Here is a 21,692-nt window from a genome sequence, read left to right as displayed (position 1 = left end):
AAAAAAAAAAAAAAAAAAAAAAAAAGGATTTTTTCGCTCACCGTGAGCCTGCCGCGCTTCGCCCGCCGCTGCGCCGCGAGCCGGTTCCCGCGCTCAGCCCCGGCCCCGAGGGAGAAGGCGACGAAGGTCGCGGCTGCAAGGACGGGCAGGGCCGGAGCAAGCGGGGACCCTCGGCGGTCCCCCTCCCTCCCCGAACGCCCCTGGGGACAGGCGCGCTGCCCGCAGCGGCAAGCGGGTGAGAACAAAAACGCTCCCCGTAACCGCATCCCGGCACCCCGCGACGACCAGGTAGACCCAAATCTCAGTCGCCTGCATGCAGCATCCTGTTAAAGCGTTTTATTTGAATTTCCGTACAGCCGTGCCGAGAAACCACGGAGCGCTCTGCCCTTCGTTTCAGGCTGCAGCGGGGGAAAACACCACTCCAGACTCTTGTTTCCAAGTGTTAACCATTTATAAATAAGTACATTTTTTTTTTCATACATACAGTTTTCATTGTACAGATTACAATCTGTATACAGTCGGGGTGGGGGGGGAAATGCATTCTTTTTGAACTTTTCACATCTATCTCACAGCTCACATGTACAGACAAGAAAACTCTGCTCAAGCAAATACAGCAAAGGAAAAAATATTTCGTCTTCTTTCCTTATACATGAGAGGCTAAGGCCTCCGCTGGATGCAGGGGTTGCTCTCCCCACTGCACAACGTCACAACTGTGTGGTGTTCGATATATCAGTAGAGAGAACAGAACATGCATTGAATAATATACTGTACAGAGAAAGTCCTTTACATCGGAATTATAGAAAAGCTAAAGGAAAATTAAGTGTCTTAAAGATCTTCCCAGCAAGTGTCTTGAAGGACGGCAACCAGGTAATAGTACAAATCACACAGTGAATACGCTGTACATGTTTGTACTAACTCGGATCCTCGCGGAGACGGAACAAGAGACAAAAACGGCGTGGTGTGACACTACGGGAAAGAAAAGGCTGGACGGCAACGACACCGGCAGGACCGGCACAGTCCACAGCAGGCTCCTAAGTCAGCGGTGTATTAACAAAACGGACTTAACGCGCGCAGTGCTGCTCTTAGCTCGCCGACGGTGCCCGGCGGTATCAGTGCACACCGAGGCAGAGACTGAAGGCAAAGCGAGCGCGTTCCCTGCGCCTGAGGCTCTCCCAGCGGCGCGACCGGCCGCTCCCGGGGTGGGGGGGAGCGCCCCGAGCCCCGCTGCCCCCCGCCCACCCCGGCCCGCGGCGACAGTCCTTGCAAAGCAGCCCTCCGCTCTCAGGGCCAGGACGCGCAAACGACGCCCGAGGAGCGCCGCGGCCGCGGGACGAGAGGATGCGGCGGATCCGCTCGGCGTCCGGCCGCTTTCGCCGAGGGCCGTTTGCCCTCGGGGGAGCCCCGTCGGCAGTCCCAGCGAGATCCAGCTGCGGTCGGGAGGCTGGACACCGACGAGTCGTGCTAAAGAATTGAGCCCTTAGTGGTTTGTATTAGAGGGGGGGGAAGAAAAAAAAAACCCAAACCCCAGTTTGACTGAACGCAAACCCAGCGCTTCTCCAAACAGCGCTGGCGGCGGGGAGGGGGGGGGAAAAGCCGACCGACTTCCGCCGTTGTGCTTGTGTCCGAACGCGCCCCACCGGCCTTCGCTCCGAGCGTGACGGATCGCAGCGGGTACCGCGGCTCTTACCCTAAAAGCCCTTGTTTAAGCGTGAATCCGGGCAGACGAGTTGCTCCAAACCCCCCCCCCCCAAAAGCAAAGCAAAGTATGAGACCCCCCCCCCCCCAAAAAGCTTGCGATGGACCCCCCACCCGGGGACCCACCTCGGCCACGAAGGCGGCGCGTGAGCAGGCACGCTGGCGTGCTTGTTTTCTCTAGATAAGGCGTAGCTGGCACTTCGGTTTGAGCTCCGCTTCTCCCGGGCATACCCTGAATATGCAATACTCTTTGCGCCAGGGGACTGAGTCACGGCAAATTTGGTAGCGCCACCCTGGTTCGGGACCTAATCCACAAACGGCTTAGGCCGCTGTTGATACGGCGCGCGACAAACGGTGACGCTAGCCAAGCGGTGGCTTTTTTTTTTTTACGGCTATTACAGGAAAAAAAAAAAAAAGGAAAAAAAAACCCAACCAAAAGAGTTCAATGTCCAAACGAACCCCCTGCAGGTAGCGCGCGCTGGGCAGCAGACGCCCGGGATGGCGGGAGACCCATCCCGAGGGGTTCGTCCTCCTACAACCCTTCCTCTCCTAAGCACTTCAAACGGCCACTCAAGACGATTTTCAAAGCCCGTCAATGCCATTCCTAACCTGCCTGGGTAGGGACGGCTACGGGGCCGCGCGCAAAGCCGTGACCTCTCTCTGCGGACCGGGGAAGGGGGGGGGGTCCGTCCAGCTTGGGAAAGAAATAAAGAACCGGTGGATCCACCACGAGGATGCAGCAGACACCGATGGCCAAAGCTGGTGGAGAGGGTTCAGCTTTACGGTGGCCCGGCCACCACCTCCGAGCGACCGCGGGCAGAGTACGAGAGACATCTGCTGGGTGGTTTGCTTAAATACAGGCCGTTGTGCACAGCATCGCCTGCCGAATCGGTCCCAGGGACCAAATTCGGTGGTGGGGGTGGTTTCCAAGGTTATCGAGAAGCTGGTTTCCTCCTACTAGGGAGCCAAACGGGGCTTCGCGAGCCGAACCGCCGCAGCGACGGCGGCACCGACGGCCACGTCCCAAATCTTCCTTCTCCCGAGAGGCTGAATGCGCGGCGCGGACGGACAGCCCCAGGGCAGCGGCCGAGAGCGCTGCCCGCCGCTTGCGGGCGCTCCTGCAGCACCTCCCCGAGCGGACAGGCGGACACCTACGACGACAGAGCCAAGGGACGTGCAGCGAAACCGGAGCCCTGCGCTCTATCAAGGCACGTGCGGCACAGCGCGCTTTGCCGTAGGGCTACACACGGCAGCGAATACAAAGCCACCTCTGATTTTTCTTTTTTTCGCCCCCCCCCAACCCGTCTGTGCCGAACGCGAACCGTGACTTGGAGGACGCCCAGGACTGTCCGGGGAGCGGCTTTGCGAGGGAGAGGGGTGCTCCTTACCGAGCCGGTGACCACCGTAACCATCGGGCCTCGGCTGTCCCTAAGAAAATTGCTGGGGAAGCGCTTTAAAAAAAAAAAAAATCACTGCAAATAATTCTGTATTTAAAAATTACTCGATCTGTTGATGCTTATATACAAGAGTCAGTTCTTGTGCTATAAATGTTATGATTCATTGCTTCGTTTCTCTTTTTTCTTTTCCTTTTTTTGAAAAATACACTAAGAGACAAGAGCTGTTTTGCTATTTTCTAATGAAGACACTACTCACGCTTAAATATCCAGTATTTATCATAGTAACAAATCCAAACAGTAAAGTGCACCCATTTACAGAGAGAACAGATGGTAAACCATTAGTGCAAGAACCCTGTGAAAACGTGACACATGGTAGCGTGAAAAAAACCTGCACGCCGCAGTAGTTAAGCGTTGCTTTCATCTCGGTGTTTGCATTAAAGTGTCCCCCCCCCGAACGTCTTTGCAAACCCAAAGTCGTACGCGGAAGTGCTGCTAGGGGACACTGCTGCAGGGCAGCACCGCAACGGCGGGGCAGCGAACAGCAAAGCAAAGCACGGGCAGTTCTTACAGCGGCGCTCTCCTCGACACGGCTCGTCCTACCTGCGTCTACGCCTCGTGGCCGTAGCCCGTCTCGCTTAACCGTATAAAACAGGACCGGGGCTGAATTTGGTTACTTTTGCCTTTCCAAGAAGCAACGAAAGGCAGAAAGCCACTCGCTCGTTCGGGAAAGCTCGGGGACGGGAGGCTTTGAACGAAACCATCGCTGCTACTCGGGACCCACGGATACGCACCGGCTAGCTAGGTGCACCCTACACGGCGGGAAAGACATCAAGTTATTCCTTACGAAGCAGAACACGCTACTTAAAAATAAGAGAGGAACCAAAAAAAAAAACCCCCCATCGCATCCCTTCCAAGGAGAGAAATAGCGCATGCGCCTGCCTGGTTCCTCGCAGCCGCGGAGGCTCCCAGTTTACAACCGGCTTTACAGGTCCCTGTAATAAAGCAAAGGGTCAGAGCCGAGATGCACCTCGAGAAAGAAAAACGTCGACCCCAATACAAATACCGGCTTGGACAAATATAATAAAGAGCTAAAACAGCACAAGAGTCTCCAAAGCCCGTAGAGGCAAAACCACCCCCCCTCCCCACCCAAGAACACTACCAACGCGTGTCTATGAGACACAAGCCTCAGTCGTCCCGAGGTTACGCACGTCCCGGTTTGGTCGGAGCAAATTAGGCAGCAAAATCGCGACGAGATGCGCCGAGCCACACGCCAAAAAAAAAAAAAAAAAAAAAAACCAACCAAAACAACCAGCTCAATCAAAGCTAGGGTTTGCTTATAGAGTTTCAGGCCAAATCCTTAGCTGGTGTAAATCGATGTAGCTGCACTGAAGTCACACGGGGGAGATGCTCATTTACACTAGCTGAGGCTGGGCCCTTCGATTTGGTTCAGTAAGTCTTTCGATCTCCGACTAGATTCACATAGCCCTTTGGAAACACCAAAAAATACCACTCCTCCTGCTCAGGACTAAAAACCCTTGTGTTCTTAAGGGTGGATATGAATGAGATTCAGCATTGGGCAACAGGCACTATTTTGCTTTAAAACAAGCTACAGGATTAACGCTCTCCCCCCGTTCGTCCGACCGTTTGCCCTCAGCAACGGAAAAAGGCAGATTACAGAACGCCACCCAATACTAAGCGGAGAATCTGTAAAGAAAGTCCCCGCCACCCCCACAAAATCCCAGAGAATAATGGAAAAATTGCGTCAAAAGGCTTTTTAGAAGCGTCCCCTGCTTTTCACGCTGTCTTGATGTGATTTGCATTTGATTAAAAAGAGGAAAAAAAAAAAAAAAAAAAAAAGGACAACCCTCCCCACCCCAAAAACGTCCTGAAACAGATTGCATAAATAAATTATAAATATCTCTCTTTTAACTACAGGTCCTTAAAGAGCAAAACGTCGTCTCTAACATTTACAGGTAAGGAACGCAGCAATCGCTTTCCAAAATTTCAGGAACAGATCTGGCAGCTCTAAGAAAACGGCCACTTCCCCTAGAGGAGCGCAGCCCTCGCTACGGCACGGGGTCCGGGAGCGGGCGCGAGCAGAAGGGGAGCGATGCTGCAGGGCTGCATTTGCAGGAGGACTTCGCTAACGTGTCTCCTCGGACCCGTCCTGCCTCGTGTCACATTACGCATTCCCATCCAAAAAAAAAAAAAAAACACCCAACAACAACAACAACAAAGATTGCAGTTTTCCTCCTTGGATACAATTTCCTATTTGGAATTTTTTTTCCTTGCGAGCAAAAAAATGAAAACAACAAAAAAAAACCCCCCGAAAATCCCAACATTAAACTGTCCTGGTGAAAGTGCGGTGTTGTGTGTGAGTGCAGTCATCTCCTAACGGTGTGAAGAAGAGGCCGTTGCAATCCCAGTTCACAGAACCCATGAGAGGTTTCTAGCCAAATCCCTTGGCTGCTTACTATGCATAAGAAGGGCCAACGTTAATCTCTCCGAGTACTCCTAAAACGCCCCAGAGTAAATCAGTGCTGGGGCACTTGGAACGTAGCTTGCAAAGTAGCAAAGCATCTTGGGATCCCCACCCCTTCTGGCAGATTACACCGTTAACTAATGAACGCTTACAATTCAGATTAAAATTCTATCAACCAGATCAAGTAGGAGGGTTATTGTGCATAGCTACTTTGTATTGAAAGCAAATCTTGCCCTGCTCTCTGGGGCAGGTAATTAGCTCTTACTGGGCAAAGCGAGCGGCACGGGGAACCTGCAGATCCAACCTCTGAAAAGGCTCCTGCGATCCCTGCTCTGTTCCCCCTAGGAATTTTCATCGGAATTGTGTAAGAGCCCATCGAGACAAAAGAAACTAATTTAAAGCGAGCGTGATTGTCTCTTGAAAAGAGCTGGTTACCTCCCACCGCATAGGGGATATTTCTGGCCTACCCCACACCATGTACTAAAATATCCTGGTTGACAGCTGAAAACTGTGAGGGAACTTGATTTGAACTGGGCAAATGATACTGGCTTGTCTGATGTTGGCTTCACAGTCAGCTGGGTAACAAAAGGGCTGGAGCACGTGCATGGCTGGCTGACCACCACACAGAAAGTACCGGAGAAACTTGGTCATGTAGCTACCAAAGAGAAATAAAAATAAGAAGAAGAATATGTATGGAAATCAAGCTTGGAAGTGTGTGCTGAAAACATAAGGGTCTTACTCCAACAAGCGTCTTTCACACATTAGACTCCACAAATGGTCTCTTTGGTTTGATTGGGGATGTCTGCCCTTGTCTAGAGTCCCTGGAGAGCTGCCTGTACAGGTTGTCCTGGTAGGCCTGTGCAACAGGCAGTGTCCTAGCCACCTTAACATCTGGATACGAGGAGGCTTGGGTGACTCTCTCCAAGAGGTCTCCTCGCGACCCATTGGCTAGCATCCCATGGGGGCTGTAATAGTCTTCCTCTAGCAAATGGCCGTTCTGTGCATTGTTGGTTTTGTTATAAAAGGCAATGTTGCTGATTGAAGAAGGCGGGCTAAACGATTCCGGCTGGGGGAGGTTGCCAGGAGACGTAGGACTAATAACAGTATCCACTGATGACACAGCCCAGGTCCGGTTCTGTTGGTGGAGATGGGGGTACTGCTGAGTCCGAGCGGTTTTATCTATGATTCCCATGAACGGCGTGGTCCTGGAACGGGCTGGCTCACTGGGGTAACCCCCCTGAGTTGGAGAGACTGGAGAAAGTTCATCACACGATCTGTCATAAGCTGGCTTCAGAGGAATCTCCATTTGCTGAATAGAAGCAGAAGGGCGAAAGTTGGGTGTCAGGTTGGAGGTGGATGAAATGCTATTGCTGGAAGGAGAGAATCTGAGGCCAACGCTTTGAGAATGAAGCAGTGGTCTTGGAGTTGGCGGGTGAGGCTTTATTTCACTGGGATTGACTGTAATGGGCCTTCTTATGAGATGAGACACATCTGGAGAGCCGAGCTGGCCGGAGGGAAGGGAAGAACGTTCCAGATCAAGCTTCGAGTGACAGACTGGATAATAGGAAGCTGACTGACTTCGACCGATCTGAGGCGTCTGACTGTATCTCATCCCACCCCTGTATGCTGAGGAAGGCCTCTGCGGAAGATCTTCTTTAGCCAGTCCTCCATGCTGACAAATTGCTCCTGCGCTGAGACTTGCCTGAACATGTTGCACTGGCCTGCTGTCGCCTACAATTCCACCGATTGATCCTTGATAGACCAGCCTACTCTGACTAACCCCTATCTCCCCTGATGCTGACTGGTATTTGCTGGCCATCGAGTGGGCAACTTGGCTGTAAGCACCAGTTGGAATTACAGTACTCGAATGCACTGCAGAGCTGGGCTGGTTGCTTCTCACAATCTGCGCCTTAGCTGGCTGCAGTCTCAGCCCTTGCTGGGGCACTGCAACGGGAAGCTGGGGCATCTGGAAAGACCGCTGTGTCATTTTGGATAACGGAGACTTTGGTCTACCAGGCAGTTGGCTGACACCACTGGGTTCTTGCTGATAGCGAACCGGGGAACCAGACTGTGACCTATAAACGCTCATGCTTTCTGCAGGGGGGCTGGCGCGATACTGAGGACCTCTACGAAGAGGGGAAGGTGGTGGACTTTGATACTCTTTCCCTTGACTTCCAACAGGAGGTGGACTGAAGCGGTAAGAGGAGCCCTGGTGTGCAGGGGAAGTGTGCGGAGGACTAGGTCTATAATGGGAGTTCTGGTGCGTCGGAGACAGAGCAGGAGATGTGGACTGGTATCCTTGCCTGGTCGGTGAACCCACTGAACTACTGGACCTGAAGTCAAAGACCTGATGAGAGCCAAGAGGCGAGCCAGATATATAGGCCGAGTCCCTGTGAGCTGGGGATGGAGGTGGGCTCTGGATGATGGGCAGCCCTTGGTTTGGCCTCGACTCTGTCTGCAAGCCAATGGAAACATTTTCTACATCCTGCTCAAGGTATTCCTCCTCAAAGATATCTTGCACAGAATAGAGCTCTTCATGCTGGGCTTCAGGTTCAGGCTCCACGGGGAGTGGTTGCTGCTGCTGCTGCTGCTGCTGCTGCACCTGCCTGCACTCCTCTTCCACGCGCATCAGCAGCCGCTGAATCTCACGGTTGTTCGGACACAGCTTGATGGCCTCGTTCAGGTCCTCCAGGGCTGCTGAAAACTGCCTGCTTGACAAAGGGACAGAAATGAGAACTGAAATTACTCTGGATTTGAATGGAGCCGTTCTTGGAGGCTAGTGAGCGTTAAGTGGCTTGTCCGTTTTACTGAGGGAAAAGTCTGTGATTGCTACAGCTGGCTGCCTCTCTCAAACGCTGCCTCACGTGCCTCCCTCGGGTTTATTTTATACAAACAGAAGGAAAATACTGCCAGCCACTCTGGGGAAGAGGGGAACACGCTCCCGGGACGGCACAGCCCAGACTAGCAGAAATGCCCGTCCTCTGCAGTGTGTGCTACCGGCTAATTAAATTACTCCTCACAGCACCACCAGGAGCTTTTTTTTCCCCCCCACCAACCTGCGTGAAGGGGAAACCAAAGCACAGACAGCTAAGAGCCAAGCTCACCATCGCTGCAAACAACTGCAGCTTTGATGGCGTTGCATCTGCTTACACCAGTGAAAATTTAACTGCTCCTGCCTGGTGCCAAGACCACACAGCGTCAGGGCTGGCTCCACAACTCAGGGGTTCCCGTGGGTCAGCACTGGAGGCCAGGCTGCCTCCCCCGTCCTGCACCAGATTCACCTAACCTCTTCCAAGGAGCAACCGAGGAATGAAGCCCCGTTAGCAAGCCTGCAAGCCCCCAGGGCAGGGGCTCCGCAGCTGGAAGGCCTGTGAGGAGTAAAAGGGAGGTGGGGATGCAGGGAAGTGGGTTGTCATTTACAGGGCCACTGTTCGCTTTTGAGCAAAATAATCTATTTTAGCATGATTGCGAGCTGGGGGATGATCCCCACCCCGGACGGAATGCGCAAACACCCCAGTTCACTGCCTTGCCATAGAGAAAGAAATTCTCCCGCCCCTCCCAACTCCAGCTTTGGCAAGACCCGATCAAAACCAGGAAGAAGGAAAAGTGTTTTTGCCCAGACCGTGCTGACCTTAGGGGTGCTGCTGTGCAAAATAGGGAAATAAGTAAGAAAACCCAAAGCGATGACGGTTTCTACTGGACAGACTAGGGGAGACAGGAACGCTTGCATGTGGGGGAGGCTAACACCCATCTGCAAAGCAACCGAGTTCTTACGCTTCCTTAAAAGCATTTTGGAAACAGTGGAGAGCAAAACCAATAAAGGAAAGGTATAAAGTAAACGTGGTTCAGTCAGCAGGACTTCTCTCCAGAACAGAAGGTCACGGCTTCACCTCCCACATCAAGACCTGGCTGGACCAGGCAGCGCAGCATCAGCTAGGCCAGGAGCCCAGCTACACTCATTATCTCTAGGATGGAAGGTCAAACTGTGGTGTTGTCTACTGAACCCCGATGTTTCCCCAGGTGGACTTTACAGACCACTGGCTATGGTGATTCTCTGCACTGCCATGCAAGACACTGGCTCCAATTTAAAACTGAGATTCGTGCAATGACAGCGTGCCCAGCCGTTGAGCGTATGACTCAAAAGCAAGCCCTCCTGCTCATTTAGGAATGGCATTGATAGGTTTTGAAAAGAATCTAATCTCGCATCTTTTAGTCTTCCGGGAGGTTAACAAGGGAATCCTCCGGGCTCCATCTGAGATGCACCGAGACCCCCGCACTGCTTCTTTCTAGTAGTTGGTTTGTGTGCTCTGGGCACAAGCTCTGGCCGAAAGCAAAATAGCTCGCGTTTGCCTGCACAGTCACTGCACAACTAGTCCTCAGTTTCTGCCTTGCAAGAAGTGCTGTAGGACAGAAAGATTCATAGATTTAAAGGCCAGAAGAGACCACTGCGATGAACACGAGTCTGCCCTCTTGCATAACACAGGCCACAGGACTTCCATGAATCACACTTTGCTTCAAGTCCAAGTTGTGGTTGAACTAAAGTGTATTTTTTGGAGAATACCCAATCTGGGCGTAAAGATTTCCCGTGTAGTAAGGTGTTCAGACAAAGTTCAACTAGGATGAACTTCTCAAAACATTTGCATTCAGCTGTGCTCCAGAAATTACCAAATGAGGGAGGGTGTTACTTTGGAGTTTGAGTTTTTTGCAACCACATTAACGCGTGTTTCTTTGCCATCTCTTCACATGGGGACACTTGCACAGTTTTGCACGGTGAATGCCTACATCGGTGTGGCCAGGCTCGAAGAAAACAGCCCCTCTCACTTTTCTCTCTCTCTCTCCTCACCTGCTGCTGCGTTTGGCCCTTGCTCTTGCATAGTAAGCTTCATAAGATTTCGGTTTCAGCTCCAGTGCTTTAGTAGCAAATTCCTCCGCCATTCCAAAATCCTGTCATTACAATAGGTGGGTAGATAAGTAATTGAATAGATAGAAATATAAAAATATATACAATTTGGGAAGAAAACAAACTTATATGGACAGTTTTTTTTTTGCATGTAAACTTGGAAAAGTTGATGGTACTGGAACGGTTTATTTACAAGGATTCGACAACATTTACAGTCAGATAGCTGCAATGGCATGTCCTGAGACTCAAAGCCCTCTCGTAATGCCAGATGCTGTACCGCATCTACAGGAGGCCAGTGCGCCTTTTATTTCAGACTGGCTCCGTTCTCACCGATTGTGTCCCCACCAACTGCATGCAATCCCTGGCCAATATCCTACAGCCTTGAGGAAACATCTGGTCTTGCAGCAGCTGGAATGTGATCTCATGAAGGATTTTTCCACAGTTGAAAGCAGTTGGAAACCTTTCCCACACCCTCTGCTCCCCACTCCACAACAGTCTGTGAAACACTTTAGAGGGACTGAATAAAACTGCACATGAAAGAAGGGACTACTGATACCTCGGTAACTACAAACAGGGCTCCACTGGCAAAACTGTCTTACCTGCGCCACCCATCTCACCCTTCCCTCATCCTTTCCTGCACTTCATTTGGGAGACTTGCTTGGGAGGGGCAGGGAGAAGGTGTCAGCATGGAATGGAGACTGGTTTGGGGATTCTGAGTGGCAGCACCATGAGATCAGCGTATCAGCTATGGTTCAAATTCTGCTGGCCACCCTCCCCTTGCCCTTGTCCCAAATGCTTCACGTACCGCTAAGCTCAGCTGAGCGCTTGCAAGGGAGATCTCTTCCCAGCGGCGGGGCTTTTCTTTGGCAATCAAACGCTCATTGCTCTGGATTGCTGACTTGGGCTATAATCCTGAGCAGTTCTGGGAGAGAGCACCTAAGAGTACTCCTAACCTGTTCAAAACCTTAATAAGCATGCTAGAAATGAAGTTTATTAGCACACGATGGCCGCTCAAACTGCACTTAGCAGCCATACATAAGCAAGTAGGGCCATTCGTATCTTAATGAAACCCAAGGGGAGATTTCATCTTGGCTATGGTGTCCACACTGGAGCATGCTCTCTGGATGCCCTGTCTAGGGAAGCTCACGGTGTGATTCAGCTGAGCAAACCAAGGAGTCTGCTGTAGGAAGAGATGAATAGCACCCAAGACTCCACTGACTGCACTGACTACAGCTCCCGCAGCGCTAACAGGTGGGAGCTTATCTGGCAATGCTGTGGACTCCCACGTGTAGCTGGATGGATGCCAGATTAAGTCTCCAGAACACAAAAGGCCACCGAACAGAGCCTGCTCTTTTCTGCTGTCATTTCAGTCTTATTCTCAGACACATGCCATAACCTGCCATTTCGCAGTTCGGTAAAGACTTGTTTCTGAATACGCTAAAGTTTTCAGTAACAAGGTTTCCGCTTCTGAATCTACAGGGGAAAATTTGTAAGTCTGGCTGTAGGCATATACTTTCGTTTGTATCTTCAGTAGCAGATACCGAGGAATTGTCTAACAGACCGAGCTGGGAATGCAGTCAGGAGGTAGGTGCTTTACGGTCTAATTTATAGGTGCCGAACCTGTAGAGCAATTACAACTCCCTGAAATTTTCTGTCACAATATCTGGGACTCCCCATTAATAGTAAGCTGAAAAAGTTGCCCTTAAAGCACAGGCTTAGCAGAGAGTTGGCTTGTTTAAAGAGAAGGTTCCCATTTTTCCAAGCCCTCTGTTGCTTGCTCGCCAGCATTATGATTTTACTTTCACTGCTTTTCATCTGCCTCCTTCATAGCTTAAAGAAATGAAGGTGTCACCACATCCCTTCCCTTCCAGTGCAATCTTCGCTGGCGCTCGGCCTTGGCGGAGATTTCACGTTTCAAATGCACGGAGACTTTAAGCAGTAGAGGTGAAAGTCTCTGAACGCAGAGAAAGGGGGAGGTGGCACTTGTCTGTTGGAAGAACAAAAATGCTGCAAAAGTTTGTCGCTAGATGCTGCTAGATTGGAGAGGGGAGAGTGACAGCGATATGGCAGTTCTGGGAGGAGAGGGAGGATGTGGGGGTGTTTCTGCATGAGTCACTGCCCTGGGGAAGTACTGCCCCCTAAACATATGCTCCTTCATTTCAAAATTAATTAGTATTCAAGGAGCACATCTCCTGGCTCCTCCCTCACCACTGCCCTAGAAATCTGAAAAATGCCTCCGCCCCCAATTCACATCATCATCAAAAGGGAGTAATAAAAAATTCAAAAAGCTATAAACATAGCGATGAATTTTTAATAGTCAGAAATGAATATTAAATCATTACTTTACTTCTTTTGGATTATAAAATGTCAGTGCTCTGTGAAGGACAACCAGGTTACAGAGAGGAGAGATCTCAGAGGCCAAAGCACAATTACAGGAGACACACATCTTTGTGGACAGGCAGGAAGCTGGCAGCTTGCTCTTAAGGTCATGAAGAGGGGGGAGACTTACATTCATTTTCCTTCGACATCGGGAGAGGTTGAGAAGGAGCGACACCTTCAGCTCCCGGAAGGTTTTCAGGTCTTCTCCAAACCCTTCCCTGGGGAATTTTTTCAGGGCGTACTGGTAACGCTGGGCAGCCTCCTTCACTTTACCTTTCTAATAGAAGGAGAAGATGTCAAAATAAATCCCTTAGTTGAACTTACTTCACTGCAGAAAATTCACTCACCAGCCCCATGAATGTTTTGGGTGGTTAAGGTAACATGACTTCACTATTTAGCTCTTTTCTAGAAAGGAAAGCCAGAACATTTGATCAAGGGAACAATTCTGGAAATGCAGATGCCTTCTACGAGATGAGTTCTCCCACTTCACAGAGTTTGCAAGCTACAGCAGGAAACACAGCAGAAACTGTTTTGCATTAACTTGATATAACGCCATCTGTTCTCTGGCTAAATGGTCTTTTGAGCTGGGTTACAAGAAGACACACAAACATAACCACTTCATAGCCTGCCACTTCTGGAGAACATCTTACACCCTTCCCACAGGAACGTGCACCCTCGGCATCCTTTCAGCAGCTCAGGAGCTGCTCCCGGGCTAGCGTCTTCAACAGCCGCATAGTGGCCATGACTGTTCAACACACCTGAGCTCGCCCCACGGGCTGCGCTGTGGAGCTGGTCTCCGGGAACAAGCATTTCATGTCTTTCAGCTCTAACCCAAAGATTAACAAGCGTTAGGGAGGGTAAAGGATACAAAGAGTTGGACTTTGGGTGGAGCTCCCGGGGCTCAGTGAAGCCTCTGTGGACTAGCTAGGACAAACGTGATGGCATTGATGTGGCTCTGAAGTTGGACAAACGGATCAGGATTCATCTCCCCGGACGTTAGATGTCTCAAAATTAGGTGTCTACATCTCAGGCTGTGGACTGGGCTCCTTTTATAGTTATTGGGATACTATAGTCACCTTCAAAGGGTGACTCACCCTCACTATTTTGGGCACCTATTTTTGGGATGGAATGATCTGCGCCCTGAAGGGGAGCAGCCGTGGCAGCTAGGGTGAAAGAAAGAGGGCAAAACGGGATCTAGGACACATGCAATTCATGACGACCCAGACATAAATTTTGCAGCTACTAATAGTAAGCTTTAAAACCTTTTAGACTCAGGTTTCTCAGCTGCATCATGTATCCCTGGCAGATCACTCCAGTTACAATGCCAGCTCTGCATATTTTCTGCTTCACCCTTGGAGGCTAACAGTGAATCATTGTTGTACTTGCACATTTTTTGTGTGTGTGCAAATCTCCAGGTTTTAAAGATCAGCTTAAAATAAACAGAGAGCAAGAAAGGCTCTCTAGCTGTAGCAGTGGAATGTCCTCTCAGCGGCTTAAGGACCTAACATAAAGCCATCTCTGCCCTGACGATCTGTTTTCATTATCAAAAGTTTCTTTTGCTAGTTCTTCTGAGATAAGACTATCCCGTTGCCTAGTTTTACACCAATGAGCCTGCTACGCAATGACCACATTGCCAGATCTGACGCAACGACGTCAGCATTGAGAATCTCTGCAGAACACTTAGGTTCTGGTGTTTTCAAAGAGGAAATGAAGTCTTGGCTCAAATCCAGAACACAGACAGACTTGGCTCGGTTTCAGGTTTGTTTGTTTGTTTTACAAATTTTGGCCATCACCACTGCCCAGCCTAACTAACCAAAACAAAGCAGTTTACGGGCAGTAGCTTTTACTTCCCATGGATTAAGGTAGCACTATTGCTCAGTGAGGTATCAAATGAAGAACAAGACCTCAGACAAAGTCATGCTAAAGTTGCATCTTTTCTATTCCTCCGAAAACACCCCTCTCACCTTGTAAAACATGTCTCCCTCCTCCATCAGCTTGCTCAACAGGATGATCATGATGTCTGGTTTGGAGGTTGCCATCGCCCATGTTGCTGGACCTGTAGTGTACAGGATGCATGATGGGTAAAAAACTCATACAATGCAAGGGTGGTAGGAAGCTGGGTGGAAAAAATATCCTGGGGTGGGAATTTCTGCTGGAGAGAACAACTTGGCATGGTCAAAGAGCAGAGCGCTCCAAATTATGGAGATGACAATTCCTCTTGTACTTAAATTAACACCGCTTGCATTGCAATGTCTTTTCTTGCAGTCTTTAATAGCTACTATTACTAATAACCATGTCTCGGAAATGACCAGAGTCACTTCCACAAGAGGGCACTGCAGGTTGTAGAATTGGCTGGGGTGGGGGAAACCAGCGTGGTCGGGAAATAAAACATGTTTAAGGGAAATCAAAGTAGTTACATAAAATGCATTTCTAAATTAAAATCTACGTAAATGCAACAGGAAATCTACGGCTCAGCCGTCCATAGGCATTTTGTTTTTAACTGGGTCTGGGTTTCAAACTTCACAAGACGTGAAATACTAGAGTAGGAAATTCGGTAAGCTGGAAAACGCAACAAAAGAAAAGGTCGTGGCTAAGTACTGCTCATGCTGAAGCCGTCCGTTCGGGGTGGCGACGCACGACCGGCTCTGCGCAGGGGAACGTGGCGCGACGGCCGCGTCCAGCCCCAACGGGCACGGGGACCTGTCCGCGCAGAGCCGGCGGTCATCCCAAGGCTACCGCTGGGAGGAAGGGGTGGCACCAATTTGGGGGAGAACTCATTAGTCTGGGTGCAGAATAAGTCAACAGGACCGTATAAGTCGATTCAGTAAGTTTTGGGGGAACGAGGTTAGTTTTTGAGTTCAAGTTATTCTCTGCAACAGTCGTTAAAAAAATTATTTGAAGGTGAGGTAAATTAAAAGATTAGAGGTGTCGGGGACGCATGCAGGCTAAATCAAACAGGAGAAAGCAAGGCTGACAAAGCTATCAGATCGAGGCTGATGCTGACAGCAATGAGATATACCTCGTGGGCGACTCGGTAACGTCTGACAACCTTCAAAGAAAGGAGAAAACAAAAAGTTGTAGGAGAGAGGGGAAAAAAAATGGATGAAGGTGAAAAAAAAAAAGGAAAGGAAAAAAAAAAAGCAGCTGTGAGAGGCAGGCAGCGAAGAAGCCAATGCACCAGCAAAATCCCCTTTCACAGGAAAACGTAACGTGAGCAGCTGTGTGGCGCAGTGCAGGTAACACTAAAATCTGAAAGCATACACAGAGCAAGTGAATGCAGCAGCTCACAGCAATGCATGACCATAGTACATTTGTCGACTCAGACTAGTAAAGATAGGAAAAGCATTACCAGAGGAAAGACCTTGCCAAAGAGACAGTGGTTTATTGATTAACTTTGCTAAGTAACACGACAGCCAAAAAATAAATAAATAAAAAAAATCCCAGTTTAATCAATCGAACAGGGCAGTCATGACTCGCCGGCTGCTTTCCGAGTACGAAGCAGCCGCTGGAGCTGAGGCTACTACCTCTGCGGCACATCGGCGCTCTCTAGGAGGCCAGCCCTGTTGCTCGGGAGTCCTGCCTGAGTCCAGAGCCGACGGAGGAGCCTCCCCTGCTCCCTACCTATCTTTGCTCCTTTCTTCAGCAGGGTGACGACGACGGAGGTGTTGCGGCACCCCACGGCCCTGTCGAGGGGGCGCATCCCGCTGTAGTCGACGTGCTCGATCATGGCACCGTGGTCCACCAGAAACTGAACCTGTGACGACAAGCACAAGGGTCAGCTCTGCTCCTGCGCGAGAGCTTCGAAGCACAGGCAGCAGGAGCTTGTTCTGCTCCCCTGGTTGCGCTAAGACCATCTCTACACGGCCTGAGGTTACGCTGGTCTCTCTTGCGCTGCCCTCCGTGAAAGCGCTTGCATGTGTGAAGGTCTAGGGCGCTAGCTGCATAGGGTTACAACCTGAGTCACGCTGTTCTGAGAGTTGTAAGCCAACTTCCCTTTCGGTTCTGCGCGCGTGACAGGCCACTTACCACCTCTGCATCGCCATAGAAAGCTGCTAGGTCCAGGGGGGTGCGTCCGTTTTTGTCAGCGTGGTCTGTGGCAGCTCCGTTCTCCACCAGGGACCGCACCACGGAGAGGTGCCCCTTCAGGCAGGCCCAGCTAAGGGCTGTCAGTCCTTCCTTGTCCATCAGAGAAATGGAGGCACCTGGAAGAACAAGGGTTGGTCTACTTCAGAGCTCCCTGTCGTACAGCACTAACAGTATAACCCAACAAACCAACAGCTTAAAGACGCACAGCAACTTATTTTTAGAGAGTTCGCTCTATAGATAATTATCAATCACTTTATCAACATGTCTCCCGCTACGTATCCCACCCTCCATGGCAACTTCAAATGCACTGATGGAAACCGTGGCAAACGAGTTTATTCATACCAAGCTGCAAACTTTTTCACGCTTAGATCTGTAGGCTTTTCTGGCAAACGTCATCTGAGCAGCAAGGTGCATTTGACATCCCTCATCTGAGAAATCAATCTTTTTTTTTTTTTTTTACTTTTTTTTTTTTAAATCAAAAACCATTCCAGCCTCTGTCAGTCAGAGATGAACACCATTTTGCTGTTTCAGCAGGTCACAGTGTACCAGGGGGAGCTAAGTCTGTTCAGCGCCACTCATTTAAAAAAGCACATATTTCCCTTCTTCCCTCTCCCTCCCCTTTAACCAAACTGACATAATTTCCAGCAGTATTTTTCTCCCTGAACTTAACCCAATACAAATACAGCGCTGTGGGATAAACCACTGCCAACTGCAAGCCAAGGAGAGAGGGACTTGACGTTTTCTTGGATGAAGAAACCGTGCTGCCATACCAACGGGTCACCATTGCTTCATATGGCATATGGGCCCACGTACGAGATTTTAACAACAGCATTAAGCGAACACTCTTCACCGTGGAGCGAAGACAACTTGTGTTGCTATGGTGCAGGCAGGGCGCTCGCTCTGGCGTGCTGGAGACCCGGAGCAGCTCTGCTCCTCTAAGGAGCATCCTACCTGCGCGATGTTTTCCTGGGATGAATTGCTACTGCAGTATTTTTCTCCTGTAGCTAAACTCTAAAACACCCAGCAGGCGCTCTTTATGGGCTCCGAAACACTTAGCGAGTGGGGGAGTGATGCATTTCCTAACCCTTCCCATCCAGCCAAGTTGGCGTCTCCCCTTGTTAGCACGCATTACCCAGATGATACTGAACTGATGCGTCTTCCAGCTTGCACAACTTTTTGTTTGCGGAGGAGTGAAACACATGAGCATTTGCTTGGGATATGTCCAGCAGCCTGCAGCAGGAGCTCTCAGCCCAGGCGCCTGCCTGCTGGGCGCCAGCGAGGGAGGCGGCAAACAGGCATCTGGGGCTGCTGCTGTGCTGAGGAGCTCCGCTCACTGCAAGACACCTCAAACGTACAAAAGCTAGATGATGACAACAAGCTCTGACCTCCTGCCAGCCTTCTGCGAAGGCTGCCCCCACATTACATCCCTGAAACCCTTTTGAAGCTCTGCAAAAGCCCTCTAGATGATAGTCCACTAACCCAAGGCTTTTGCTCACCAAAGCATTCATTCATTCTCATTTACGCCAGCTGCTTGCTTGGAATCAGCCAAAGGTGTCTCTTGTTTCTTCTCCCTGACTCTTCAGGAGCAGGTAGGAAAGATCTTACCATAAGAGGGACGGCTGGAAATCCACAGCATTACTCAGCCTTCCCACTCTTCCCTGTCCAACGAAAGGGACATTGCAGACTCCAGAGTGACAGGCAAAGACTTCAGGGTATCAGCGCAGCAACGCAAGCTGGAGGTCTAAGTGAGCGGGCAGTGCAAACCGCTTCAAAAAAGCTGCGACGCTGCTCCGAGGCCTGTTGGGCACGACCTCCTCAGCACTGCCACGCTCCTGGTGCAGCTGGGGCTCCCAGCACAAGCTCCACTTGACGCTCTTCACCTGAAGGCATCTTTCGTCCCTTCAGGGAGCTCTGACCTACTTAGTGCTAAGGCAGTCAGACATAACACAAACTGATGGGTTTTGAGGGCAAGTGGCTTACGGCGACATCATGGGACTGATCCTCGCCGCAGCGGAAAAGATTTTGGCTGGGCAAGGCTAGCTAACTTCTGGAAAGGGCTGAGCTGCTGCTTACCCAAAAAAATTAACTGGGTTAAGGCAGGATTCTGCCATTTACTATGCAATCCAGCAAGCATGCAAAAATGAACCACCTAGAAAAAAAGAAACTCCTTCGACATTGTTGAAGCATCAGACAGAAGCAGAAAAAGTGGCCAGGATGGTCTGACAATAAAAATTACAAGGGGTTATTTTTTGCAGAAAAACAAGATTCAAAACCAAGGTTTCTCAAAACTGAACGATCATCAAGAATTATTTCGCTCTGTGTGACACAGCTTCATACAAATATCAAATTTAACTTCTTTGCAACCCAAGAAGTTTAATTCACTGTGCACATGCCCATTACTTCTGGGTTTTAGTGAGAGCAGGAGGTAACTCTAGAAATTTGGATTTCTAATTGATTGATGACTGCAACTCGGTTAATAAAAAGTGTTTACAAACGCTCACTGTGTTAATCAAGTACAGTCAAATGAGATTTGCTTTGCAACACACTAATTAATGCTTATGGCTTATGATTCACACTTTGATTTTAATGAAACATAGAACAGGATCGTCAAAGCCGTTTTAATTAAAATACACCGTATATCACTGTACTCTGCCCAAGCTTGAGCTAACTTTATAGCATGTTTAGTGGAGTTTATTAAGCTATTTAGAAGAACGGATCTCTTAAAGCATCTCTCATGAAAGATGATTTTCATATTTTTGACCTCTCGGGCTCTCAGTGTCCAAAAAGCCAGGGACAGACACATCATGCACATTTGCTAGCTATCCAACAGCCAGGGTCAGATTATCTGCTATTTTCCTCCTCCACTGATCCAGACTTGAGGAACTCACACAATTCTCAAGTCTGGCAAAAATCACATATTTTAATCTCTTTTACAGAGATTCAAGTCAAGCTGCTAAAGGGGCCACGGCATAGCTTGGACATGCAGAGAGAGTTACAGATTTGAATTTTAGCAAAAAATGACCTTCAGAAAAGAATTAATCGAATGAATTCATGAAAAGCTCATGCCTCACAAAGAACGGAAAGCCACCCAACAAACAAACCAAAAAACGTTGGCTATTTGTGGAAAAAAAAAAAAGTACGTAAGGAACTACAGAAATAAGAAACCATCGTGTGCTCACAGGCCACATGCAGCTTATTGTTCTGATTCACCTCAAACCTGTACATCAGAAATGAGTAAAACTAAACCATGCTCTTGTTGACCGAGTAACTCCTAGTAAAGGAGAGTTGCTAGGAGCTAAAAGCACAGAGCAAAGCCAATCCGTGAGCGCAAAACTGAAGAGAAGACTCTTTCTTCAAAACTTGTGTGTTTTATTCTCAAGGTATATACCAAATCCTTGCCTACGTCAGGGCATTTACCTCCTGCTCATGCTGCTGTCAGGAACGTGGGCCACAATCCCAGCCCTAAAAACGAGAGCGTAAAACGTGCCCCAAGGTCTGGTCCTGCGGCTGAGTCTCGCCTACCTCTTCCCTGATGGTGTTTTCATTCATGCACCCTTTGCTGATGTTTGTCAAAGGGCAAAGCTTCGAGTTGGGTTCAAGGGCATGCTCATAACTCAGTGCTCAAAGCGTCCACCACACGTTATCGTTTTATATTCCAACACAAATATGTGGTTTTGTGAGCACCCAACACAGGAAAAAACGAATAGCTAGGATTAATGCTACGACGATTTGAGTCTTGTCCTCCCAAAAGCTGGATAAGGTGCCCAGAAACCTATCCAACCGCCCCATCCAGCAGTGGGATCACAATCCTCTCCCTGACTCCAGCTGGCCAGGAGACAGAGCGGTGGGACCTGCCACAGTTGATTTCCAACGCACTTCTCCGCACGCGCACTAACCTTGTGCCAGCAGAAATTCCACTGTGCCCAGGTGTCCCTCGGACGCAGCCATCATCAGTGGTGTCCGCCCCTGTTTGTCTGCCATGTTCACATCGGCGCCGTGCGTGAGCAAGAGGTCTACGATCTGCAACATACAAAGCAAGGACACGCGTCATACACGCAGGCTCTTGCCGGAACGAAGTGACGAGCGGCGAAAGAGCAGAGCGGTCTCTGAGTCTTGTAACCTCATCCCAACGGGCATGATGTCCTCTGGGATTATTGCTGTGACGTTAGGGCAAAGGAGAAATGACAAAGGTAAAAGGAAAGAGGAGGAAAAAAATTAAGAGCATCCCATCTGCTGCTGTGAAATGGCAAGGCAACCCAGTACTTTAGCAAAAGATTGTCCGTATCCAGCAAGAGCTCAGGATGGTCAAAATCTTGTAAACGAACATGCACAAGGTCTTAACACTGGGGTTTGCAGCAGCCAAACCATTTCTTTCCGCTACTCTCACATCCCCCAAACGACTGCAGTTTTTCTTCTCTTCCCGTATCTCAGCCAATAACGGTGACTGAGGATGGCCTAGCTCAGGAGCACAGGCATTTCGGATGGTGCTTGGAGAAACCCACTCACCTGCCAGTGACCTTGTCGCACGGCGCTGAAGAGCGGAACAACCCCGCGCCGGTTCGGCTGGGCCACGGCTGCTCCTTGCTCCAGGAGGAGACGACAAACATCCAGTTTCCCTCGCCCTGCTGCTGCTGTCAGAGCTAAAGGAGAGAGAAAAGCCGTGAAAAGAAAAAGCTTGCTAAGAAGGTTGCTACTATACAGACAAACCATTCTGCCTGGTATCAGAGTGATGGTGCCTAAAAGGCCCAGCACA

The 21,692-nt window shown here is 49.7% G+C and overlaps 1 protein-coding gene across 8 annotated transcripts in view; it reads right to left on the bottom strand.

Annotated features, from left to right (window-relative positions):
- Nucleotides 1-4,902: 4,902 nt before the first annotated feature.
- The window catches only part of TANC2 (tetratricopeptide repeat, ankyrin repeat and coiled-coil containing 2), a 253,384-nt gene continuing 236,594 nt past the window's right edge, over nt 4,903-21,692 (bottom strand). For 5 of the 8 annotated variants that reach the window (XM_068918703.1, XM_068918709.1, XM_068918704.1 and 2 more), the window contains 9 exons: nt 21,446-21,579; nt 20,836-20,959; nt 16,880-17,055; nt 16,475-16,607; nt 15,873-15,902; nt 14,818-14,909; nt 12,984-13,130; nt 10,418-10,518; nt 4,903-8,285 (listed from right to left, as the gene is read on the bottom strand). In XM_068918703.1, the coding sequence (XP_068774804.1) occupies nt 6,329-8,285; nt 10,418-10,518; nt 12,984-13,130; nt 14,818-14,909; nt 15,873-15,902; nt 16,475-16,607; nt 16,880-17,055; nt 20,836-20,959; nt 21,446-21,579 (2,894 nt within the window). In that variant the 3' untranslated portion in view covers nt 4,903-6,328. The remainder of the gene's footprint in view (nt 8,286-10,417; nt 10,519-12,983; nt 13,131-14,817; nt 14,910-15,872; nt 15,903-16,474; nt 16,608-16,879; nt 17,056-20,835; nt 20,960-21,445; nt 21,580-21,692) is intronic. The other 3 variants (XM_068918706.1, XM_068918707.1, XM_068918708.1) reach the window with 3 other exon arrangements.

Source organism: Struthio camelus, chromosome 25 (genome assembly GCF_040807025.1).
Source record: "Struthio camelus isolate bStrCam1 chromosome 25, bStrCam1.hap1, whole genome shotgun sequence".
In the NCBI taxonomy this organism is placed as follows: Eukaryota; Metazoa; Chordata; class Aves; order Struthioniformes; family Struthionidae; genus Struthio; species Struthio camelus.
Note: the sequence above shows the minus strand (reverse complement) of the source record. Positions and strands in the feature narration are given on the sequence as shown.